At 38.5% G+C, this 27,341-nt stretch overlaps 1 protein-coding gene across 13 annotated transcripts in view; it reads right to left on the reverse strand.

Annotated features, from left to right (window-relative positions):
* Positions 1 to 4,287: 4,287 nt before the first annotated feature.
* The window catches only part of DISP1 (dispatched RND transporter family member 1), a 93,752-nt gene continuing 70,698 nt past the window's right edge, over positions 4,288 to 27,341 (reverse strand). For all 13 annotated transcript variants that reach the window (XM_064509976.1, XM_064509975.1, XM_064509973.1 and 10 more), the window contains 6 exons: positions 20,729 to 20,758; positions 16,933 to 17,056; positions 15,428 to 15,555; positions 14,903 to 15,000; positions 12,762 to 12,859; positions 4,288 to 7,940 (listed from right to left, as the gene is read on the reverse strand). In XM_064509976.1, the coding sequence (XP_064366046.1) occupies positions 4,299 to 7,940; positions 12,762 to 12,859; positions 14,903 to 15,000; positions 15,428 to 15,555; positions 16,933 to 17,056; positions 20,729 to 20,758 (4,120 nt within the window). In that variant the 3' untranslated portion in view covers positions 4,288 to 4,298. The remainder of the gene's footprint in view (positions 7,941 to 12,761; positions 12,860 to 14,902; positions 15,001 to 15,427; positions 15,556 to 16,932; positions 17,057 to 20,728; positions 20,759 to 27,341) is intronic.

A 27,341-nucleotide genomic window follows, 5' to 3' on the forward strand; every position in this document is an offset into this window, starting at 1 on the left:
AGACAAAGCGAGTGAACAGATGAGAGGTACAAAGAGGTGGAGTGATGGGTGCCGAACTGATACGACATACGGAATGAACAATCAAAGGACAGTAAATCAACATTAAAAAAAGTGAGGGTAGTTTTATGATAGAGACACTGAATTCAAATTCAGGAGCCTGTGGAGATCTATTACGAGCTCAAAAGCTATCACCTTTCTTGCACTCTCTCTTATTTATATAAACTGTTTTTTTTGGTTTTTTTTTGGTAAAGGCAGCATGGTTTCACTCTGTGGGAATACGAAGTACTTAGTACTATGTTGTCCCAACTTACTTCCATAAATCAAATGCTAGATGTATAGGTACTTTAGATATTACTGGCAGAAGTAAAATTTAATATAGTTTGCCAGCATGTGGAAAAAATTTAAGGTCCAATTCAATGAAGTCAGCCTGATTTTGGCCTGAATCAGCCATCTGCTACCTATATTAAACAATATAACATTCTCGATATAAATAAAACACATTCAATTTTTATCAGGTTTGACATTTCTTGCAGCACTAAAATTTTGTCATTTGTCAACCTGTATTTTTAGACCTCTCTTAGACTGGAGCCTGTGCTCCATCTGGCAAAATTAGAGCTGTTCCAAATCCAAAGCATTTCAAAGGAATACTCCCACATTAGTTAATAAAGAACAAATTATAACTCATTGCAGGTGATTATAAAAGGATGGATTTAAATTTTTTTGAAAATACAAACCATGAAATATTAGCTTAAAAAGTATGAGTAGGATTCCTTTATGTTACTATACCAGCTACCTACCAATCTACCAACGCATTATATGAGGTAGTGGCACAATATTCAGAGCAGTTATATATTGAGCATTACATAATATTTTAAAAGGCTTATTATAAATTAGCACATTTTTTTTGTTAAGCTAATCACTGTATTAACCACATTATAAATATGAATGTAATCTAAAAAACACGTAGCCTAAGGAAACACAGTCAACTAAGGTTATCTAAAATGTTAAATATGTATTTTTTCAGGGCTTAGGTGAATTTGAAAGAGTTAGGCTCAGATGCACGTCCCACTCCCAGGAGGATTCTGGTTCATGCAAGTTACTGTTGGAGTAAATGCACTAGCAACTTAAGAGACACAGGCAGATCACGGTCTTCCTACATAAAGTCTTTCCGCTCAGATAATCAAAGAGATAAAATTTTAAAGACTCATTACATGCACAAGTTAGAGCAAAGTCTTCCCTATAACTATGTTGTCTTTCTAGGGCCTTTCTTTAGTCTTCATGTCCCAGGCTACATGTGTCATCACTGGCAGAGCTGTTCCCAACACCCTGCCCAAGGTAGTAAATTCCCCAGCGTGGTTTATCCACAGAACCAGAGTCTTAGGTCTGCTAAGCCAAGACTGTCACTTCAGGGAGTGAGTGACAGCTAGGGAGAGTGGCAAGAGCCTTGCTCCCCAAGCGGGCAGGCCACAAGAGACACCCCGCGCTCGGCCAGCGTGCTACACGCGTCCTGATTCACTAAGAGATGGCAGTGCAAGGCAGGGCCTCAGCGACAGCAAAGCAGCTAATGGAAATGAGACTAGTCTAAGCTCAAGACCTTCCCTGGGGACTTGGCAGTGGCTGACCACTCTTGACAGAGATATCTCAGTAGGATGCAGTGGTCTTTGCTAAGATTTCTTGGAGTGGAAAAGGATCCCACATCTCCCCACTTGCTCCTAGCAGCCTGTAAAAACTTAGTTATTAATATTTAGTTCAGTTCTTACTCATTTTCTGGGGACAGGATCAGGCATAGTCTCATTAGCCTCCAACCACCGCTGGCACCAGGTCTTATTCTCTCCCACTCTCCAGGAGTCTTATATTGGCTTGGATTTTACTTCTAAGCATGTATCTGCAGAGTTGATGCACACGCACATCTGTGGTGCCATGGACACAAATAATAAACTTATTCTCTTTCAATGATTGCCACTTGTCCAGCTAAGTGACTTGGCAAGAATAAAGAGGTGAGCAGGGAGGTAATGGCAAAGTCACAAATGGCAAATGCAACAGTAATGTTGTTCACTCGCCAAGTACATTAGCTCATTTTAATCTTTTCTAAGTGTACATTACATCACAACTCCTTATCTGCCCCAGGATTTTTTACTGCATCAGCCTTTCTTAAAAACATATAAATCATATTGAAAACACAACATTAATCTTTATTCGCTTACCTCACCATTATTTAATAAGCAGTAGGAGGGAGTTTCCTTATGCAGAACGCAGTTGTGAAAAGCTGACTTTGAATAAACTCCAGTTCTGAGCTCACCAGTGCTCTCGAGCTGCGTAGCTGCGTTAACCAGGGACTTCCAGAAGGCCCACGTCTGTCAGCCGCGCAGCTGTGGATGACAGCGGATGTGACAGGCACTACCCGAGCATTACCCTCTGCTTTGGCAAGGTCTGACTAGAGGTCAATTAAACTATCATATCGTCTTTAGTTCCGGCTTATTGTCTAAAAATTTATTTCCTCGTGTGTTACATGCACCCCTCACAGAAATTACACCAGGGCATGAATAGTGGTTAGGAAGAAAGCTGGTTAGTACCATATGGCAACAGCCCAATGTATTTCTCCTCCCTTTTATTTTCTTTAGCTTGCTAGCACCGCTAGTACTGGTTCTTTACGATTCCTGGCCTCTATGGTGCACAGAAAATCTTTGGATTACCCTCATTATAGACATTTAGAAGGAATGTGGCTCTAAATTGAGTTTTGGATTTTAAAAGAGCTTTACTGAAAATTAGTTTTAGTAAAAATTAGTTTTATTTTATATTTAAGAGAAAACACTAATCCTCTTAAACCATGTAAAATCACTTCATTTTTTTCCGTAAAGTTCAACCTCTTACTCTGTTCCAGTTGCTGGGGTACATAAGCACGAACATCACCATCCCCAGGCAAACCACGCTGGTTTGTCGTATGAAGCTGATCTTCTGTGTCCCTTTGACATCAGAACTACAAGAGAAAAGGCTAGGCCTTTCCTGCAGTGAATCACAACGCGCCAAGTACAGGAGAGCAAACCATTCTATGAAATGTATCTTACGTTATCTAAGGAAAGTAAATCAACATCACTGACAGCCAAACTACTACTGGAAGAGAGATTCAGCATTAAATTACATATCAATTATGATAAAGTATATATCCACATCTCAAATCCACCTTCTCTGAATGATGACACCAGCAAGCCTCTCCATGACCAAACCGTATCTGTCCTTTGAGTAAACCGTTTAGTCACACAAATACAATGTTTAAAATCCAGTTTCTCGTTTACATGATTAGGTCAATACTTGTAACTACATTTTTGGAACTGCTCTGGGGTAAGCAAAAACTCAGAGCACGACATTTTAATTTATCCATTTGAGCTTTCTGAATTGACTTTATCTCATGCTATTGGCAATAAGTCTAGAACATGCACTATGCTTTTCTCTGCAGTAGCTTTACTTCTAATTTTCATACTTATGGAATAATGCAATAGGAAAAATGTAGTATTGGAAGGCACTTTATTCCTGACTTTATAACTCCTGACTTTGTATACATACATATATATATATCATATATATGAATTATACCTTTCTTGTCATCACTAAGCAGTAAATAACTTTCACTTACCATTGTTTCTTCTTGTAGTCTCTTGTATTTAAGGGTAAGTCTATAAAGTAAATGCCAAGAAGTGCAGTTTAAAATGTCTTACTGTATATACTACCATATATATGGATATATAACAAGGGCAGTGCAAGCGCTGTTGATCTCCAAAGAGCTGTTCTTCAGATTTTGTTAGGATTAATAGTAAAATATATTCTCAAAACACGCTACACTGCAGAGCTGGTCTCCCAAACAACCCCGAATTAACACAACTACAGCCCTGCTGTCGTTTCAAGGTGTGCACCGTGTCCAAAACAGAAGCCTGCCAAGGCAGCAGAGGAGCAGGGTAAATCCCAAATATTCCCAGTCTCACAAGCCCTGGCTTCAGAAAAGGGAGAGTTTTCTTTGTAGTGCTTTATTTCTTGATATGGTTTATAAGGGAAATTCAAACTGAAGTGCCCTGGGGCAAAAACTAAATTAGGTTTAATCCATCTTCTGAGTTGCAGCAAAAAACATTCTGGACAATATCAGGTTTCACTACATGTGATGGCTTTATGAAACATATAAACGTTACTGTTCTATAAAATACATTTTTCATTCCAAAATGCAAATTATAACTCTCATTTAATCAGGACTTTAATGTTTTAAATATACTTTTAAAAGAAAGACACAAGATTGCCAAATTAAAGATTTATTATAGCGTTTTTATTAACAAACTTTCATTGGAAAGTTCTGGGCGCATTAACAGAGGAGGCACATTGGCTTCGATGTTTGGCATTTGACAGTCAACAGAATTGCACTTCACCGTTACAGCCTTGCTACAACAGTGTGAGGTTTCATGGCAACCCTCATAGCAAGCCTCTCTCCCTGACCTACTCAGCAGGTGTTTCTGATCGTTTTGGTCAGCCTTGGAAACCTGCTCGTTCTGCAAGGAATGCTGATCGGTTTTGCTCTCAGCTTTCTTCTTCTGCTTTGACATAGAGGCTTTCTTGCTTTCAACCCCATTTATTTCTGTACCACCCTTTCCATCACACTTGTCTTTCTTCTGACAGAGTCCCTTTTGGTTATTTGATACACTGTTCTCACATTCAGAGCAATGCATTATTAGAGGCCCCACGTTTTGGCAGAGAAACTGTGAGGGGCTCGTCACCTCTGGAAGAGTTCTTATGTTTTCCTCTGGGTTTTGATGACCACATGAATCTGTCCTATTTATTCTTTGATGTGCCTGAAACTGTTGCACTGACTGGAGGAAAAAATTTTTAGGTAGAGAGTTCTGCGTCATCGTTCTTCTGAGTCTTCCTTGAAGGCAACCGCAGTGGAGGACGTGCTGGACTGGGTGCACGTACCCCTCTGGAGCCTGCTGCAAAGCATTTACGGGAGCCACAGCGTTTTGGAGCTGCACCGTTCCAGACAAAGGAGCGCACTGGTAACAGAAGGTATCACTTAACTGCTGACAGGAGTGCGGGCTCCACTTCACTGCTACTTGCTTATATGCATCAGGACAGCTACACTGTCTGCTTTGAGAGAAAAGCGGGCATATGGTATGTTGGTCAACAGACTGTAACATAGCTGAACTAGCAACTTTCTGTATGCTTTTGTTCACTTCGCTATTATATGCTGAATGCATAGGCATACATGTGTGTTGGGGCCTGCTACTGAAGAGTTCTGAGCAGATACGAGTTTCTTCGTAAGTCACTTTCTCCACAGGGTTACAGTTACTGGTTTGCGATGCCAGAGGCTCCAGCTCATAGTGCTCATGCTCCATTTCTGGTTTCTGATTTCTGGAGTCCAGCTGGTATTTACTCACTGGATGTGATTTATTTTGTCCTCTACCTCCTTGTCCTTCTGAAAAGGTCTGAGAGAAGGCATTGCATCGCAATTTTTTTGGTAGTGGAATCTGGCCGCAAGTGCCCTGGGGCCCAAGGCAGCGGCACATGCACTGGAAGAAGAACGTTGCAAAAGCCCAGCTAATGCACATTATAAGCATCATAAAGGTGCCCAGCTGCGTGTATGCCAGCACCGTAGAAGGCATCATCATTGCTCCAGCCACAAATGTGGTCAATGCAGCCATTGCAATAGCAGAACCCATACGGCTTAAAGAAAAGATGACTTTCCCCTCTCGGTCAGGATCCGGGGCTAAGCGATAAGCCACTCCATAGTGAACAGCAAAGTCTACGGATAAGCCGACAGCCACAGAAATAGTGACAGATTCTAACACATTTAGCTCCCATCCAAGAAGAACCAGAGAACCTACAGTGACAAAAATAGTTCCAGCTATTGAAACTATTGCATAAAGGCTTATAATTATATTCCAAGTTGTAAGAAGCATTACACTAAATGCAACAGCAACTGAAAGGCCCATGGCAATCAGAGTACCATCAGACAGACTATCCTGAAGATCATAAAACTCTAAATTACTCACAAACCAGCCATTGCTGAGACCCTCAGGAGCAGAACTAAGCTCATGCGAAATCCAGGAGTCCACCTCTTTGTAGAACTGGTGCATTTTCTCATAAGCAAGCGTGAAGAGGTAGGTGCTTTGAAACTCCAACACCACTGCCCGGATAGTGTCATTTAGGTCAAAGCGAGGCCCTGGGGTTTTACTATCTAAATGGTACCCTGTGCTTCTTTCTAACTCCATTATAGCCCTCTTGATACATAACTCAAAAACTTCTTGTTTGTATGGAAAGCTCCAGTGGCTGCAGCAAGGGTAAAGAGATGGCTCATCGCAGTCCTGATTTTCCATCCACTGCTTAAATGTTTCGATAAAGCAGCTCGTGAAGTCTTGTTCTTCAGTCTGATAATAAAATGTTTGATTTCTTAACTTCTGACAGAAACGTAAAATCCAAACCTGTGAAGCTGGGCTAGCAATATTAAAACTGCTATCCAGCTGCAACTTTCCTTTACTTTTAGGGTTTAAAGGGTCACCATTATCTTCAGGTATGACACCCCAGATTACTGTAATTGGCATGTGGAGTTCCTCTCCATGGTGAACACGTTCAAACATAAAAAGCTTCTTGTATTCTGCATCATAGCGTTCAAATGGGTGAGAAGACCTAAATACTTGAAACTCAGAGAGCTCCAGCGATGGTAGTTTCATCTTTGGATTTACACACACAATATATGCTCCACCTATGGTTAAGGCAAGGAACCAGAAAAGCCAAATGTATCGAAATTTGATAACAATGCACGGCAAAACTTTTTCAAAAAATATCCTGGATGCTTCTGAGACTGCAAAAATAACCTTGTGGAACATTTGGCACAACACTGTCCAGCAGTTTTTGTTGTTGTATACCCTCTGCTGAGGTTTTTTAAAGCAACTGAAAATATTGAGAAGATATCGTTCATGTAATACAACTACAGCAGGTAGCCATGTAACCATCAAAACATAATTCACCAATATGGCAGTGCCAGCATAAACACCAAAACACCTGATTGCTGTGATATTGCTGACATAATTAGCATAGAAGGCAGCAGCGGTGGTAAAACTGGTGACAAACATGGAAAGAGCAGCATGCTGCAACGTGATGCTTACTGTCTCAGAAGTTCCAGCGTGAGGTTTATCAAATTTTGTGTAGTTCCAAACATCACATAAAACAAAAGCATCATCTGCTCCAATCCCAACAAGAATGATCAATGCAGTGAGATTCATAAATGGAAAAAACTCAAAATTAAATACTACCCGATAGAGAAAATAAGAAACAATCAAGGAGCTAATTATTGCAAACATAGTCATCAGCGTGATAAACATCGACTTCGTGTATACGCACATAACTAACAAAACAATTACAATGGCTATGGCAGGATACACAGTATCCATCAACAGGTAATCTTGAAACAAACTATGTTTTATTCCAAACTCAATCCCCGTGATGGTTGTCACACCATCAGAAGAGTTCCAGTTCTCAAAGTTATCCAGGTAAATATTCATCATGCTTTCCCCTTTCTCAGTTGGAGAGAAGAGCATGCTATATTTTAAAGCTGGTAAGACATAGTCAGCTGTCTTTGGGCTTAGAAAATCCTTGTCCACTAGATAGTGGAGGATCTGGTAAACAGCATTGTACTTTGTACATTTACGAGGCACATTTGTACACTTGAGCTGGTCCTTCCTTTTGGCATTCATGTCCCAGCAGTCTGGTCCCAGGGTCCCGTTGTAGTAGTATTTGGCACATGTGCGAAGCAGCTTTAGGGTGTGAGAGACGTCTCGTTCTACAATTTTTTGACACGATGACCTGTTGTTTAAAATGGCAATATAGTTGCCCAGTGTCCAGCTGGGACAGCACGAAGCAGCAGTGGCTCTCTGGCAGAGGTCACCAAACTGGGAATGGGATCTGATCTGTATAAAGACAGGCAGGGCAAAAATCCATTTTAAAGTGAGAGTCTGAATGGTATTTTGAAATCGGAAACATTCACACACAAAGAATCTAAGTGTGACAAAAACTGAGCTTGCGGTCATTTTATATTAATACTTTACAGTCTTATTTCCACACAGTGTTTGATCTGCATCCCATTACTTATACCAGGCTAAATCAGCAGCAACTCTACTGAACTGTCACAGCGGCATAAAATTGGCAGAAGCGATAAGAATATTGCACAGCAGTAATTCCAGTCTGTTGTTTGAAGATGCATTGACTTTTCTTCCAGACTGAAGATTGTTTCTCTCCTCTATTATCTCTATCTCACGCTATAGTCCTGAAAATAAACAGCCAGCCGTACATTAAAAAAGCTTCACTCTGCTTGAAATCACATACGGAAGTTTCTCGGAGAGGCAGGGATTTACCGTCCAGAAGGAAGGGACGTGACAGCTTTACAGCAATGACTTCCATCATCTGGGCTCTCTTGTACAGCCCTCCTATCTGTGAGCCTTTTTTGCTCTCATACAGCTGACAGACATTTCCCCCCAAATCCAGCCTGCCACATCGCGCCGCACGGCCCCCCCCGAGCCAGCAGTTTCCGCGGCACAAGCGCAGGAGAGGCGGCTGCAGCGCAGAGCCCCCCAGGCTGAGCCCTGCCGCGCAGCCGGCACGCAGCCCTCGGGAAGCTGCGCTCACCCCGGGGACGGCCCGAGCACCACCTCAGCAGTGAAGGAGCGGGAGAAAATCCTGTGGCAGCAACAGCCTTAACCAATATTTTGGTTAAGAAATCCCCTTAGCTAAACGAGTGCTAATCCTGATGTGGATTCTCTTCCTTAAGACTGTCCTAGATTTAGCTGAAGCCAGTAAGAACGTGACTTAGCTCAATCACCATAGGGCACTTTTAAGCAAAATTGAGTGTGTCTATAAAATACAACTGAATCTCTTAGCTAACGAGGTTAGAGCAGGGAAATTCTCTCCAGTACATAAAACCCATGAACTTGATAGGGCACAGGGAGTTTAAGTCTTAAAAACCGCACATGTATGCTGCTAAACAAAACTTCTGGCTTGTTATGTATGACATTAGAATTAATCTTTCAAATATTTAGGCATATGTAAAATTCCAGTCTATTAACTGAGTTATATGCAATAAGCACATATTAATAAAGTTACATTAATAAAGCTATGTGCTTAAGGGTTTTCAGGATTTGGGCCCTAAAATCATTGTCCATGCATATTTCAGATCAGCTAGATTTAATAAATACTTTGGGTTTTTTTCGCAAAATTGCACAGGTTTATTACTAGCAGTCATTTATAATGTGGACAAAAAATGTTCTTGGGGATTCCCCTGACAGTTATAAAAGTTTTAATATGGACTTAATTTTGTCCACCAGTTTCTGAACAAGAACAAACTGGCATTCCAAAAAACAGGATAATTCGCATCTGATTGTTTCCAGATAAAAACACTCACAGATGCAAACTCAGGAAAAAACGAACAACCTACTAAATAAAAGACAGCACTGCAATAGCGTATCTGTATTTTTCCTGGCACATCTCCAGGTTTATCCTAGGAGGATATAATAGGCAAACCCTTGGGTCAGGCAGGCAGATTGGGAGGAAAGGATTCCAGTGGCTTCTCTGCAAATCTAAGTGCAAAACGGGACAACGAGTTTATAGGCTACTCTTCAATACTTGCTGCAGGCTATGGACATTCACTGGTAAAGTAATTGTTGCCAAAGCCAAAGCAACATGAACAGCCAGCTGAAACTTGGAAGTTAACATACAAAATGTAGTTGGTTTAATAACATTAAAATACTATGTAAGATGTTAATATATTGTAGTATCGGTCCCTACTTTGCTAGTGAACCAGAAGTATTGCTAAAGCCAATTTTCCTGTTGCCAGACTAGGTCTGCCATTGGCAGTGTTTTCATTTATTTCAGGACAACTAAAGAATCAAAGCTGTGCATCCTGCGCACATGCTGCCTCTGTACCCAGATCTCCCTGCCAAATGGATCTGTGCAGGGACAGAAAAGCACAAACACACATTTTTGGGGCAGCAGACTGGGGAAATCATTTACAGTCTTTGAAGTTTATAAAATAACTGTTTGCGGTTTATAGAGAAAACACACTGTGATTAACAAGTGAAAGAAAGGACTCTTCTTATCCCAGTAATTAAAAATTAGAACACCTCCTATAGCTATTCTGTATATAGTGTTTCCTTGAAGATTACAGGTTTACCATGTGCTGAGCAGCTGTAGGGTGAAGCCCCTAAGTGTCAGTAAAACATATAGTTAAAGTAGTTATAAGCAGATGGGAATGCAATTAACACACAGGGGATTTACTGATAGCTCAGACTTAAGCAAATCATAGTTGGTGCAGAAATCCTACTCATCATTAGAAAAATATATAAACCCTAAGGTTCACACTTCCAGAAAAATGTAGCGCCTGATTTTCCTGTCTTTGAATATGGGAAGTTTTGCCACTTATTTAAACAGAAAGAGAAGTGTGCCCCTAAACAAGCATGAATTCAACAACAAAGAAATAACTACAGCCAGAGGAGAGTCTGCAAGACTAGGAGGTCACTGAAGTCATCTGTTTCTTCTGATAGCTACAGGGCAAGTTAGCATCCTTTCTAGAGGCTGGATGTTAGCAGAAAAACGTAGCATTCAGAAGCGGGGTATATCTCAGCACTTCATGGGCTCTAAAAAGAGTTTGTACTTAGAAGTGCCATATGTCAGTAATAACAAGTGCTTTTTAAGTTTTAATGCAAAAAGCTTCAGCTTCTTCTGTCCTGCTCAGTTAAGGTGCCTGATTATTATATCCTTAAGTGAAGCCCTAAGTTACAAAAAGGATCAGTGGAAACATCTGCAATAAATATTCTTTATAAATATCTACACAACTCTGGGTGCAGCTGAAGTAGCCAACATTTCAGTTTCTCAAGTGTTCTTATTTCAAATAAAGAGGTATTTTTGTGGAGTCAAGATGGATGGTACTTGTTCTTTAAAGCAGTTTCCCCTTGAGTGATTTCATCACTCTTTGGTCTTCTGTAAAGTGGTAGTTGAAATAATGCTCTATTATAAAAGTGTACATGTGCACATATAGGGCGAAAGAGATGAATTCCTCAGGGGTAATACAATCATTACAAAGATTATTCTTCAGAGGTAATAACTGATTTTATTTTGTTATACCAAAATATTTTTCTTTTTTATTTATGCTGAATTGCTTTACAATGATCTATATAACATGAGAGATTCACCTGCATCAGCTCTTCATGTGATTAAACTTCTACAAGTATTTGTGCACAGATGAGCATCTCCTACTTAACTGCCCTAATTTTTCCCCTTGCAAAAGGTTATGCTCAACTTTATCTTCTAACTGAATCAGTCATGTGATTGCTCCCTAGCTCATTTCAGTCAAAGGCAGCTGGATTAGATAAATACTAAATACTGCATTTCGCTCACCTGGCTCATTTTAATTTGAAGAGATAAAGGGTAAGCACATGAGCCCTCCTGCTAGTGCAAGACTCTCTGGTGGGGAAAGAGCCCAAACAGAACAAATTCTGTGCCAACAGACTTAGAGGGAGATTCATCATACAGCGCTTCACCACAGCTCAACATTGCAAGCAAAGAAATGCCAGCAGTTAGGGAAAAGTGTTTGGGAATTTGCTAGATTAAGACAATTGTCTGAAAGGCAACAGTAAACAAATATAACAAATATTCCTCATGAAAAAAATGTGGTGTATTTATTATGTTAATTGTTTACTGATAATTTTGGTTTTGGAGGAGGAAAAACAAGTTTCTTATCAGCAAATCAAAGGATCATTATTAATACACAAAAACATACTGCATAATTCACTTCCGTATGAGGTCACCAGGGCACAAAAAAATAGTTGCATAGTAATTCAAAGAACAAAACATACTGATTTTTAGCAAGTCACAAGCTTGTATTTTTAGAAATGTGACACCTGAATGCTTAATTATTTTAGCCTGTATCAGTTAACTTCTGTTGGTTGAAACCAGACATCAATTTCAAAAGTGTGCTTAGCTGCCTTCTGACACATGCAAGAGAAGCTATAATAGCCCCTGAGGCTGGCTGTTACACTGGTCATTTTGGCTAAGGAAGGTACCGAGTGTAAGGAAAGCCATATTCATATTGCCCAAGGAAAATTACAGCTGAGCCAGGTGGACAAGGCCAAAATGTCTTCTTTCATTTTCTCAATTTAAAAGAGAAATTTAGTATCACTCTTACAGTATCACAAGCCAGATCTAATTAATTGTGCTTTGTCTAGATTCTGTATCTGTGTTCCTTTGACGTCCAACTGCTAACCTATCGTCTTTTGACTTCATAAATCTAAAGATCCACCGGCTCATAGAGAAAACTGCATACACTATGAAGATGAAGCCAGTTCAACTGAAGGAGAAAAAGCAAGGAAAACTGAAATATTTTCTGGGAAACATGAAAAAAAAACCATGGAATAATATTTTAAGAGGAAACACACAGCAAAAGTTAACTTCCTCCAGTCATTCTGTACTGAAACTTCTGCAGCAACCCTAGCCTGCTCCATTCTGGATTCTGGATGGCATTAGCAGCAAAACCCAAAGAAATTCCCATGTATAATCTGACTGCATGAATTGAAAGCTATTTGTTAACCCTTCGCATGCAGACTGACCATCATACAAGGCAAGGATATGGACAATGTGAAATGCTCTCATATACTACCAGATTGTAATGGGCAGCAAAACAAACTTTGAAATACATACTTCATATCTGCATATTAAACAAATTAAAGACCATCTTTACTTACCCTCAAGTTATCTACATTGCACATTGACTTAATTGCATTCAAATTCCACAAATTCTCTCCCTCTGTTGAAGTAAATACCACTCGTGAATAGCGATCACCTGCAATTACAGTAGGAGGGTTTATGGATTATTCAGGTGTGTCTGGTATCACAGACTGAAGCAAAATCCCACCATTCAAATGACAGAGATGGAATCTTTGTCAGATCATGGGAATCCACCTCCTGTTCAAGATGATCTCTTTATCTGTAAGATTCAGTCCACAGCAAAGCTTGTTTTCTTAACGTGCTTATAGTAAATATATCATCTTAAATATTTTATACCACTTAGAAGTTCTACAGACTTCTATCCAAGCAAACCATCTTCTGAAATATGACAAACAAATGAAAATCAAAAGATCTAATCAGCAGACTATGAAATTTTTGGCACAGTATAATGGCAGCACATAGATAATAGTAATCAAAGGCTGATTCAGTACGACATTTGGGAATATAAATAATAATTATGAAGATGTTTCTACAAGAATGTTTTTGCTTCAGAAGCGAATGACTGCAGTAGAAATTGTTGTGATATCCTTGAGGCCATTTTAAAAGAATTCTACAGTTTAGACACACACAGAGCTTAAATTACAAATTAAATCACATTTATTAGGAGACAGCTTTTAGGAAGAAAATTATTACTTAGTAGCATCAAGATCATCGCGCAGAGCTGATCAGGGAAACATGTACACACCCACCCACAAATCTATAGTACTGTGTAGCACAATATGGTACTTTGGGTTAAGACACGTTATCAGGTTTACAAGGCTGGATTTTTCCCTCTGTTGTGAATTGACAGAACTGCTGCCTCTAAGAAAACCGTGATCAAAAGACTCAAGAGTAGTGCTTTAAGATCTCTTTAGGATCACAGAAGCTGAAATCTGCTGATCCTGGAGCAGACAAAGAAAGATAGCAGGGATGGCAAATACTGGTCAAGAGGAAATAAACTGTTTTCTTTACATAATGTGCTGGCAAACCTTCCCATAGCAAGCATAATTCTGTCATGACTGCTATGACCGAGACTATGCAGAAACAGTACTGGAAAGAATAAGGATGAGACTTTAAACATAAAAAGCAGTGGGCAGGATAAGAGCAGTTAATTCTGCTTCAAGCTGTGGTTAATGCTCAGCTGAGTTTCTAGTACATGTGCTCATCCTTATGAGAGGTCTAATTAGTCTAACTCAGTTCTGCTCATAGAAGCAGAACTGATGACCTTGTGCACTTCCTCTCATTTACGTTAGATGTAAGACCTTACTGTAATGTAAAATCGTAAATCTATTTTTCACCTCTGTTTTCTCCTGGTTATTGCCCTTTCAGATTAAGTAATGTGAACAAACAATTACACAATTATGTTTTCATGCCGTAATCAGCGCTCACACATTGAAGCAGCAGGTCACATACCGATGTAGCAGCAAAAAGCTCAAGTCTCAAGGCATTCTGTGAATAAAAGTAAGATCTACATCTGCTAATGCATGCTCTCTGTCAGAACAGGACCTGTCGAAGCTTTGCAGTATGTCCGGAAAGAAGTTCAGTATGGATTTCTTTGTTAAAATAACCTCTTTATTTGAAACTAAACATCCTCACAGGCCTTTGGTTTTAAGGGGTTTTTTTGCCTTTTTTTTTTTTAAACCCTAAATCCTGGGCAGGATGTGACCTGTGGATGTCTTTTAGAAAAGAGCATCATAAAAACATAAAAAGGAAAAGTACTTTTAGGGGTTTTTTTTAGATTTACATTGATGTGTTGATGGCACAGATAAAACACTTCTTTCTTAAGCTGAATAAGGTGCAACTTATATAGGCAAATATGTTAAAGACGCTGCTTTTACAATGATCAGTATTAACAACTCATAAAAAGTTTAAAGGAAATGGAACCACTTAAAGAGAGCACTTTAAGGAAGTACAGTTGCTTCCTAAGACACACCAATAGAACACAACATTTTAGTTTGATTTCCTCAAAGGCTTCTGCAGACATAAAGAAGGTACTTATCATGACTACACCAAGCAAGAAATATTTTCCTAATATTAAGGCATACAATACAAAGAAGAGTTCAGAAATCATTCAACTGGCAAAAGTTTTTAGGCTTCTTTATATCATTTCTCCACTTACTTGGAATATCGCAGAAAAATGTATCTTTGTGGAAATTCCAGTCTGCTTGCCTCTTCTCTCTTTCATAGTGATCATCTGACCATCTGTCATCCTGATGACTAAAACAGAATAAATAGTTTTACCTTGCCTTAGCAAAGAGATCGTTAAAAGCAGTACCCAAGCTAGTCATACCTCCTCATAACTCTTGCACTAGAAAAAATATTTTTTTTGTCAGTGTGACTTTAGTATTCAAGAACTGAAATATTCATTACACTTATTGTTTTTAGAGACTTCAAAGGAAATTACATTTCCTTCAAAGGTAATTACATAATTCTAACAGAAAACAAAAGTGACAAGATATTTTAAACAGCTTGTGATGGGAAAAATCTAATTCCATATGAAAGACCTTGAAGAATTTAGAGGACAAGATTCAATGTTCATTGAAATCAGTGGCAACATATACATTAACTTCAGAGGGTACTGAAGCAAGCCCCATTTAAGCAATAAAAACAGTACATGAAATCAATTTTGAATACAAATTCTTACCTTTTAGCTTGCTCATCTGCATATTTGAAAGGATAGTTTGCCAGTGTTGCTTTGTACCCTGTATTTTTCACCATATTATTCCATGTGACCAGTCTCTGTCCTATCGCCGTCCCTCTTGGTTCAAAACCCTAAGGCAGAAAGTTATGAAATTCCACTAATATATTTCAGGCTTTAGCTTTAATGGGAAAGTGGAAACATGATCAAAGTGATGGATAGTTTTCAATATGAAGCACAGTTACTCCAGGGGTTTACATTTAAGGCAAAATGCTTTATGACAGGGCATTTTGACAAAGTAAGGACCAACTGTATGGACGGACAAGGGATTAAGAATTCTTGCGCTTACTATTTACCTCCCTAAGAAATTATGATTATTTAATCTATGACGGTGTTTAATACATTAGCTCTTAGTTTTCAGAGCAAGGGTGCTCTACACTGTCCTCTTCTGTATCTTAATTATCATTCTTTACTGATTAAATATGATTAAAAAAACTGAAGTATATCTTTCTAGTTCTCCAAGAATAAAGCCAATATTTTAAAAATTTCAAAAGTGACTTTTAACCATAACGTGAATAACTGTTGACTGCGTCAAGAAATATCCTTTACTGCACATTGCATATGTACAGATATACAGTACTGTGTCATATATCAATAGCTTATAGGAATATATTTGTATTTGAGGACAATAACTAAATACAATTTTTTCCATAAGAGTCCTGAAAGTTACTCATCGGTAATATAGCTCAGGAAAAGTAAGAAATGAGCCCAGTATTTAATGGAATCTGATAAAGATTACTTTCAGTCTTTCAATATGGACATGATTTCATCCCCAGAAGGCCCTTAGAATCCCCTTTCCTTTAATAGATCCTGGCACTCGCTCCTTGAAACTTGATTTAGAACGTATGGTCTGTGTTGTACTGTGCCTGTTATCTAAACTGGGATGAATTTACGTTGTTCAAGGTATAGAAGTTCTGTTGTAGGACATAAGAGCTCTGAATAGCTATCTGCAGACCACCGTAACTGGAACTAGTGCGTAACACTGTCTGATGTGCAACTGCTTCTTGATATTGCCATTAGCTAGCTAGCTATGCCAGCGTCACCTTATAATCTTTCTTTTTCTTTTTTAAATTAGAGGAATTTCCAAGCTCTTAAATCCAATTTCTTTCATGGATTCATCATATAATACTTACTTCTCTAAGCTTACTATTAATGGACTCTCTCTGGTAATTAATTCCCAAACAGATTCATAGCAGGGAAAATCTTTTCAGATTTTGATAGTAAAGGGATAAATCTGCCAATTCAATTTTTAGATCCCAAACAGAGTAGGTTGCACTGCAGACTTTAGACACAGATGTCCACAAAACTGAGGCACGTCAACAGTCAGGGTTTAAAAGGAATTTTAACAATTATACTGCACTGTACTTACGTTCGCCATTTACCGGCATCACTAAAAAAACAGCGCACCAAAAATACTTATTTGACAGTACATGTGGCTCGTATTTACCTACCAGCAATGGATCAGAGAAGTCTGGAAGATCTGGCACTAATATCCCAACCAGAGCGCAGACCACTATCAGCACAGTGCACATGCCCAGCACCACCACGGGCCAGTCGGCTATGAGTGCCGCATAGCTGCGGGGAAGGGAGCAGAGAAAAAGACAACAGAGAAATAAAGGTCATACACAGGATGAGTCCATACCCCTCTCTTAGGGGTTTCTGTTGTACATGCTCGGTAATGAAAACTGCCATGGCTATCACTTATATAAAAACAAACTGACACTAAAAAGGTGTACCTGAAGTGAAACCATTGTTTAAGACTAAACATGAATTATTAATACTTCTCCCATAACTTAATACTTAATTTTTGGCATGTATATTATCCATGCCCAGGAACCACTAGGAAATAAATGTTTTGTTAAAAATTTAATGATAGAAAACACCACAGTTTCTTTTTTGAAAGTCTCAGCTTTTTAAGAAAAATATTGTACTTAAAAAGAAGAAAATCAATTTTGAAGTAGAACTTATAACCCAAAAGAAAGAAATTCTTCTATATTTAAAACTATTCTTTCAAAACTTACTGAAAACCTATATTTTAATAATACATAAAAATCCGTTATAAATTCAAAGGTGAAGGGGAGTTGCAACATGATGCATAAACTAACAGCATTAGTTACTTAGTCTTCTGGAACAAGGTATATTTAACTTCCAATATCTTTTAACTCTCAATATCTTCTAAGTTGTTAGAGTGCAAAAAGTTTTACATGCAAATCTAATTTTTGTCATTTTCATAAGATATTTTTATTTTTATTAAATTGGAACAAAAGTATGAGAAAACTCCCAGATCTTAATTTCTTTATGATTTTTCTTACAGTGAAGACCTGAAACCACAGTGCTTATGTTTCAAGGCCAACATTGCCTAATCTTGGGAGCAAGGAGAGTGCAGAAAGTCCACAAAGTTTATAGAGCATTTTAAAAGATAATTATACAGTATGAATCATCCTACACTGAGAGTGTCTGTACACACGAAATATTGATCGAGAAGATTTCCACTCTACTTCCTCGTCAAATTATACGCAATGTAATGTGAAAGTAAGTTTATAGCAGCACGCACCCTGGACTTATTTTCACTGCCTTAAAGATTATGGTTCTTTTCCAATTTCGGACCAACTTGTTATCTAATCACAGTTCAGCTATCCTCTGCACAGAAACCGTCTGTCCCCCTGCCCAGATGAGATGTAACAGCCACAGCTAGCTCCTCGCTCCAGCAACAGCTTCCCCTTTTTCCATCTGTAAAATCAGCAGCAGTGAACAACCCTGTTGCGGACTTTTTGTAGCACGTGGCACCAGGTATGGTCTAGGGCTCTAAGCACAGCTTTAGGACCACAAAAGTCCGAAGCATCGGGTGCACCTCAGTTTCTCATTAGGTAAACGTGGAATAATTTTCACCATTCTCGCACAAGAGGTTATGAACCTTAATTAATGAAAGCTTGAAAAGCAACCTGAAGTGTTAGTTGTTATTAAAGTGAATCACAAAGAGGCAGCTTGCCAAATGAGCAGTTGTCCAAAGCAGGAGTGGGGGGAAGTAGATGACCTAAGAGAATTTCCTATTTATAGGATTAAATGTTTTTTTGTATAAACACCAACTGCTAGATTGACTGGCTGGCTACTACAGACATTTGCTGAAGTCATAAAAATTATACCTAAAGGACTTATTCTCCTGTTCATCACTACTGCAGGATTTACCCCTTTGACATGCTGTTTGTGTGTTTACATGAGCAGCTCTTCAGTTGGTTAAATTCTTTAGTCACTACCTATAAAGTAAGCTATGGCCTAGGTGAACTGTTTAAAATGTTAATAAGCCACATACAGAAGATAGTAAATGTGTGTTTACACCTGCAAAATTTTCCTGTTTCTTACATCGCATGCTCAGATAAGCAAAGATGACCTGAGCTAGAATATCAAAATGGACGAACCACACTACATATAAATTTTATTTGTCTGAGTATCGTTTGGTGCCGGAGGGCTCTGGCTCCAACAAAGTTGCCTATAGATAGCTTATATCCCAACTGACTATAACTAACAAGAAAGATGGCAGTTATTTTATTCTTCTCGCATTAAAAATCCATAATATGTGCTTAGTTATTTTTTGTTTTCTCTGTGAAAAGCAAGCCACTGCCCTGACTTAGGTTCAGTGTAAATGTTCACTTGCCTGATCACTTCTGACTGACAGAAAAGTGCTTCAGTCCATTCCTCGGCCAAGAAATCACTCACATTCAGAAAGCACATCCTCAGTGCTAAGCAGGTACTTCAGTATTTTCCTAAATCATGATACCAGTCTCCTGCTTTTTAATGCCTACTAAAAAATGACAGCTGTGCAACTAGTTGGGCACATGGCTACACTGATACATCATCTTCTCTTCCAAACTATGCAACAACTAAATGATGAATGTTCAATAACTATCACATTCCTGTCTGAAAGAAATCTTCTATGCCAATTCATCCCCTGCTTTCAATCTAGTTGTCAGAATGGCAATGCTACCTGCTAAGTTGCCTTGTAGCATGCAAATACATACAGTTTTGATTTATTTCTTTCCTCCTGATGTTTTCCATATACTTGAAGTGTTTACATGTTCTAAGCAGAACTAAAAATGCTTAGGAGATACAATAAGCAATTCGACCTACACTAATCTTATTCATTTGGCACCACTAAAGACCACAGTTTCAAGCAACTTGCCCACAGGTGATCGAGACCCAGATGTTATTTTAAAAAAAGAAAAAAATAGTGTTCTATTTTTCCTTCCCATTTTAAGCTACATAAGAACTGGATAGTGTTAACCTTTTTTTTCAGCACCTATTTGCAAGCATACTCAGTTTAAACCACCACCCAGTCTCATATAAAGAGACATGTACATACTACATATAGGTTCAATATAGTAAAGAGGTCACCATGAGCAATGGAAATGTGATTGAATTTGTATTAATGAACAAATTTATGTAACTTGAAACAAATATTTAGTGAACACGTCTGTTCTTTATTGAAGGCCAAATCCCAAAGGTGGATTACGTTTTTAACATATTTTCACTTGAGATGGTTTATTTTTACTGTTACTGAGGCACGAACAGTTTTAAGTTACTCTACTGTTTTCTGTTATCTTGCCATTCTTCAGGGTACATGTAGTCCAAAACTACTATTTCTGATTGTGTGGGTTTTCTGTTTTGGTTTTAGAAAAAGAAAAGATCATTACAGGGACATACTCCGAAGTTATCTGTCAGGCTGCTTTATCATTATTGATGATACAACCAGGCAGTTTCTCAGAATAACCCCTTAATCAAAAAAGCAAGCAGCCACAGAAATGTTATGTCTGTGCAGACAGCGTACATATATACACAAGCAAAGAAAATGTAATTCACTATAGTCAAAAAAATCTTAAAATATTTGCCAGAAAGGAACATTGAAGTCTGCCTTAAATTTTACAATTCTTGCCCAGTGTTGTCTTCCAAAGTGGCAACAGGAGAGACTATTTAAGAAGAGACAACTTTGGGGGATCACACAACCTTCTGTGGTCTAGTCTCGTCATGTCCCCCCGGGATTCACAGCTGTTTGACTAGGGATGTTAGAAAGCACATCCCCGCCTACTCCTTTTCATGGTCATTTGTGGACCTGCTGTAGATCAAATTTTCTCAACTATTGTCACAGAATGTCCCCTATGTCTTGTACTGTATGGAGAATAACAGCTTAGCCTTCACCTTATTCCCTGCCTTCATGATTTTGTAAACCTCACATGTGACAGTAATACACCTTACCTTTTTGGTAACTTGAATGGTCTGGCTGGTCTGGAAAAAAAAAAAGTATAATTGAAATTATATGAAACAAACATGCATATACTGATTTTTTTAATTCTTCTCTTTCATAGATAAGCAGCAAAAAATCAGATATTTAAGAATATAAATTATTTTAAAAGGCACACAATCATATTCAACTGAGCCTCTGCAAACAAGTAATTCAGAGAATAATTATAGCTACAAAGACAGCTGGGTTTTCAAAAGTGGAATTGAGGCAGCTGATTTTCAGGATTACTGTTTGAGAGGCTTTTCAAGTTTTCAATAAGAGACCAAATAAACTAACAAGATAAAAATTCAGTACCATAAAAATCATGGCAAAGTTTGCATTTGATGGGAAAAGACAGCCAAAACACCATCTTCCAACACTGTAATTCATGAACCTTCTTAATTGTCCTTGTAGTTCCATTACAGAAAGTAATTTTGGCCCTAATTCTGTCTTTCCATAATTAGGAAAATAGAATGACAAAAGGTACCCATAGGAAATACGTTCTCTATGTGGCTTTTTGTTATTTATTAAAAATCAAACACAAATAATATTAGTTTGATGGATAAGAGAAAGCAAACCCAAATGCAAATTTTTCGTATCTGCTGCTGTTCAGTGAGCACTTCATTTTGTTAGTTACTGGATCCTTAAGTTTCATATAAACTTCACTTTAAAAGGAGATGGGAAGAAAGAAGCTCTAATTCCCATAAATAACCTGGAGGTTCTTTTAAGAACTTCCTGTCTATGAACGTGACATACAATCATGCTGAAGATGTAACCAAACCATAGCTTCAGGTAAGTTATGAGTGACCTTATTTTACTTTTACCATCAAGGTTATATTTAATGTTGTTTCTTTAGAAAATATAGAAAACAATGAACTAAGAAGCAGCTCCTTGCGTAAAATAGATCACTTAATATTTCTGCATCGAGGTCTCCAAAAGAGTAAAGATTTGCATGTTTTCACACCACAGGATTAACAGCTCAAACATTGGAGTCTTCAGAAATTTTCTTAAAAATGTAAAGATTAATTCACTGCTCAAGAATGAGATTTGCTGTCCTTTGAAGAATGAGATCCACCACACCACAGTGAAATCCTAGTCCAGGGGAGTGAAACGTGCTGGTATAATCATCTCAAGGTAGTTGCAACCATGCCCATACTAGGTAGCAGTACTGCTTAGACTGCATCTCTTTCTAAATCAGAGCAGCTGCATTGGTAAAGGGGAAATAATCCATATAAAATGAACCTCAGAAAGTCAATACTCTGTTACACCCCCCCCCCCCAAAGTGCAGTCTAATGTAAAACAGGTCTTACCACAGCAGCACACTTCAGACATGCATTCAAAGCATTGCTAACTAGCATGATTGCAAAAGGGGTGATAAAAGAATGTGTGTAATTAACAGCCTGGAATTATATAAATGCTAACTTTCCTATTAGCACTTTCATCAATGGAGAGGATGGAAGAAAAAATAAACTAGAGAAGCTAAAAACTGCTGCTAAGCCATCTTTTACTCCTCATCCTCACTGATGGCTTGTCTCAACTGATATAGCACGTAACTATTGTGGAACATTTCCTCAAGAAATTTTACAGCCAATTTATGTATTTGTTCAAGAAATATAAAGCAATTTTAATCTAACTGTGACAAGAAATTTAAGGATTGTAAGAAAGTAAAATTCTCTCAGCTGTATTTCACTGCTGTCTGGAAATGCTGTGAATGGCCAAGTGGAGCTGCTAACTGGGACATGAATGTAGGGAGCAAATAGTAGTAAAAATTGCTACTAGCAGCCATGAGAAAGCTGGAGAAAGGGAAGAGAAAGGCAGAACACCTTCAGTTCAGTTGCAATCTTCAGTTGCAGTAACTCAAAGATTGAGAAAATGCACAGACATAAACCGACTGCAGAAACGATTCTGCAAGAATAACTTGTCTGAGGCTGAAAAGGAGTCTCATACAGGCTCAGGAAACATCTTGCCTTCCCATCCACAGCCTCAACCACAAAACCAACTTTTCTCAACTCACGCTAGACTGGAAATGGTGAACTGGATACCAGAGTCAGAAGTCAGTGAGTTTGAATCTGAATTGAATAGTAACAGGACTGTACATGAAGAGAAATACCCAGACAAGCCTTTCATGCATTAACGCATCGCCAACAAACACATAAATAGCTGCTTTTCCTAAATGCTAAAATGAGGTACAGCCCCCATGAAGAGCACAAAATATGAATCCATGCTTCCATGCCTGCATGAAGAAGCAAATAAAGACACAAACTGAGTCAGAGAACAGATTTCTGTAATTGCAGTGTACATCTTCGTGTTTACAGGTTAGAAAGAAATGGATCCACAATATTTATTCTTAACACAGTGATGAATTTTTAGACTCTATTTGTAAATATTTGCATTTCTATATATGCTCAGTCTCTTTTGAAAATGAGTCCTCTCTCATCTGGGTCATATTGTGCCTTACCACCACGAACAGTAATACCATATAACTATTTGGCACAACCAACAGTCATCCAAGGACGTCAGCTAGTATAGGCTGTTGTAATTCAGGTTTATACTTACTGGTATAAAGGTTTATATGACTATTCATGTTTATGCTGGCAGATAAAATTGCTTTGCTTATACTTGGGCTTTTAATCAATTTTAGTACCCACTTTTACAACAAAGTTAATCTACAAGGTTGAAAAAAAATAAGTGACTGATTTAACTGAGAATTAACTCCCTCGGAGACAATATTTTCCTCTGCGCAGGCCAAAGCACTGCTACTCACAACATCGTACAGCAGGCTGTAGTACTGCTATAGCAGTCTCTATGGCTCCGTAAAGGGTGAGTTTGGTTCATCCAGCCATGTCCGCATCACTACGCAATCCCCAAAATACACGGGCTTGCTCGGACAGTGAGATACAGAACTGTGAAGTCTGCCACAGAGTCATCAGAGGACCTAAGAAACACTTGTTGGGAAGGAGCAACGTGTAACGACATCGCTTTGGCGATGGTGCAGGCACATCTCCAGATGCCTTCCCGCACAGTGTCTGCTTCCGCGGCTCTCCCAGCCCCTTCTGCATGCCTACTCCTTTGCTTAGTAAATGCATGCTTTGAATCAGTCTCTTCATCAAGCTTTACCCTATATTTCCATTATTTGTAATTACACAGCAAAAGATGTTTTCCCAAGAGAACTTATAACCTGTTTTAGACAGAACTTTCAAAAACTAACTTTGGCTAATTTGCTGTATAAAGCAGGGACAAAGATACCTACATAACCATCCCTCATTCCCCATAAAAATCAAACTGTGCTTCCCTCTGTTTCCTCCACCTGCAAAATATATTCAGTGCTGAACAAGTGATGATGATTAAGTTCTTCAAAGTTAGGGAGGGTTAAAGGTCACACCTGCTATCAAACTGTTTTGCTTCGAAAAGCATGCATAAAAAAAAACAGCGTACACCACAACGAATTCCAGCAGTGTAACCAATCCCTTGCAGCTGTTGTGATGACTCTATTATATCAGTCAATAGGAAAAGTTATCCCTGAAAACTATGCCAAAAATTCTTTAGTTATGCTCTAAAATACAGAAATGCATAGCAAAACCAGGTCTTTCCTGCTTAATTAATTAATGCTGCTATGTCTAATTTTTGAATTATTATGCTTCCATGTAGTCAGTTTAAATAACACCACTAACTTCTAAAAAAAAGTCAAGACAAGAAAGAAAAATCCTCTTTGGTTTACATGAGAAAGAAATGGTAAATTCCATAAATTATGTCAGGAAAAAAATTAATATAGAGTATGTTAGCCTACCAGAAAGCCTGGGACAGAGCTCAATTTGATCTGCGTATTACGTTACCTCTTTACTTAGTACTCACAAGTTTGATACTAGCAAATGACAGCCCATTTGTTTGTAATGGGATTAGCAAAGCCAGGTTGTCACAGAACTACAGTCACTGATAAATATCCAATACATACGACGCCAAAGATTGAAACTGGAAGAGGAAACAAGACAGCCTGTATTCTACCACCACTTACTGCAAGCCTCAGCTCCTATTCTGCAGATGCTCTTCTTCATTCTCTCCTTCCTAATGGCTAGTTTAGACTGAGCATCATACAATTAGGAACTACATCATGAAAAGAAGCATAGATCGGTCTAAGAAACAAACATATGTTTTATAACATTAAATTTATTTGGTTGTCTGGCATCCTTCAGTGCAACATGGTGAAAAAGAGCAGTGGTGTTTCTAAAAAGTGTCGATGTGTTATCAAAGTTTACCATAGGAAATAACAATAGTAACAGGAAGATAGCTGAGAGCACCCGTTTGGACTGTTACAACTCTAATATTCACCTACCCAGCCTAAACAATCACCCGACCTCAGCTTTTCTACTAATATTCTGAACAGATGGGAAATACAATACACTTTCATGTTTGTGTACACTTGAATTGGAGCAGTTCACAAATATGAAAATACTCTTGCTTTAGATGTTTTTCAACCTGAGAAAAAGAATGGTACTAGTAGTCTAGTCTTCTTAAACAAAACACGCCATGCTCTTCTGTCGCACTCTGCGTTCAAGTTCTCAGCACAGTCAAAGCTTTCACACAGTTACAGCATTGAATTATTTTTCTCACAGAAAGGGGTAGGCACAAGTATAACAGAGGGGAGTTTGGCCCTAATTTCAAGCCTAGGAATAAAAAACAAACTCTTGAAAATCAAAAGTATTATTACAGCTAATTCTACAACCTTCATGTTACCTGGACATTACTTGACCCAAAGCAATGTTTCATGAGCATGTTCCTCAGCATGGAACTGTTCCAAATTAAATGCTTAATAATAAAATTACGCTTGGTTACAGTTTTTGCAGTGTATTTGCTTCACTGACCAACACATTTCAGGGGAATACAACTTCCAAGAAAACTGAACAAGTATCTAAGTATTCCATGACTTTTTTTGCAGTCCTTCTTCACAAATCTCAGTTGTGAAGAAGATATCAATTACAGAAACCCCTTTTGCCTCACACTACAAAGAATCAACATTAGCTACTTCAGGAGTGGGTGCAAGGAACCCTGCAGAAGGCAACGATGAAACAGAAAATGATGAAAACAGGCTGTCTGTTGATGCACACTTTGATGACAGCTTCCTACCTATTGCAAAGCAACCAGCATTTTAAAATGTGTTAGCAGTTATCAATAACCTCACAGGTCGAAAATTATACTAATATGATTCTGAACATTAACATTCCTACCCACATTAATAGTATTTTTTTTTTTAAGTCAGTTTGAAAATGTCAATACATTCCAAAACTTACTTTTGTACTAACATACCCAAACAATGCCCTTCTAAAACATTTAAAATTGCCTGTTATAACTCTACATATTGTCCTTACCAAATATCTGACTTTGAGTTATTTCTTGACACTTCAAGATCTGACTCGTTTCCATTTCTCAATGGGTAGACATAAAGACTGGAGCTCAGAAGGGCTTTTCTCCTTCCTCCTTCGAGGCAGCAAGAAACCCATCAGCCTTCAAGCTAAAACTAATGCCTGTGGGGCCTCCACCCCAGACACGGAGCAACACAGAGGCGCTGACTGGGATTGTCATGCTCTAGTCTACATTATAAGGCAACATCTAATAGCATCACAGGTAAGTCTGAAAGTGTCTTCTCCTCTGTTTCCCTCCTGAGAGACAGCAATTAAAGGAAGCACAAAGCTGCAGCTCCCAGCAGCAATACCCAGCTGACTCTGGTGCCCGCTCTGCAGCAGCTGAGCTGAAGACGACTTGAGGAAGCCCCGCAGTGCTCTTCCTGCACCCCATCGCCTGTAGCTGCCTGAAGCAGCTTCTCAGAAACTCCCGGTGGAATGGCCTGTAAGTGTCTCAGAAAGATAGGCACCAGTCTTTGCAACCACTTTTCCTACTTCATTTTAGCAACTGGTCTCAGACGAAAAGTGTAGATTGCTGATAAATGCAATCCCCTGGCAAACTGAGCTGAGAACCATGCTCAGTTATGTCCGAATATGAATAGTAATAGCGGACCACAATTTCAGGGCTCAAACACCAGTCCAACTGCAGCAAAGAAAGCCACTGACAGAAACCTGGCAGATAGGAAAAGCCTAGTTTTCTAAACTGTGGTCCAGAGAGAACTACCTGTTTGCATGGCTGGTCTTCTTCATTTTGCCACTAAGCTGCACAAAGTTGTGAAGATAGATTAAATATATAGCTTATAGCTATTTATCCACAAAAACAATCGAAATAGTTTTCATAGGAATGTAAAGCGATCACCAAAGGAACTGTAGATAACTCAGCAGAAGCAGCAGTCAGGACAACTGCTCTAGCAAAATGACATCGAAACGAAAATTGTAGACTTTGACACAGATCTATACCAACTCCAATTTCTGGAAGTATGGACAAACATTATGTTTTACATAATTTCAATTCTACTTTTCTCAGACAAGTATTCATAAAAGAGATCTACTATTTTCTTGATACAAATAAGATCACATGCATAAAAACTCATACGGTGTTTGTATAGCTGTCAGGGCACAAACTGTATCTTCTGTTTGAAGCACCTGACATATCATAGGTGCTATCATTATCTAAATGAATAGCAATATA

Source organism: Dromaius novaehollandiae, chromosome 3 (genome assembly GCF_036370855.1).
Source record: "Dromaius novaehollandiae isolate bDroNov1 chromosome 3, bDroNov1.hap1, whole genome shotgun sequence".
NCBI lineage: Eukaryota > Metazoa > Chordata > Aves > Casuariiformes > Dromaiidae > Dromaius > Dromaius novaehollandiae.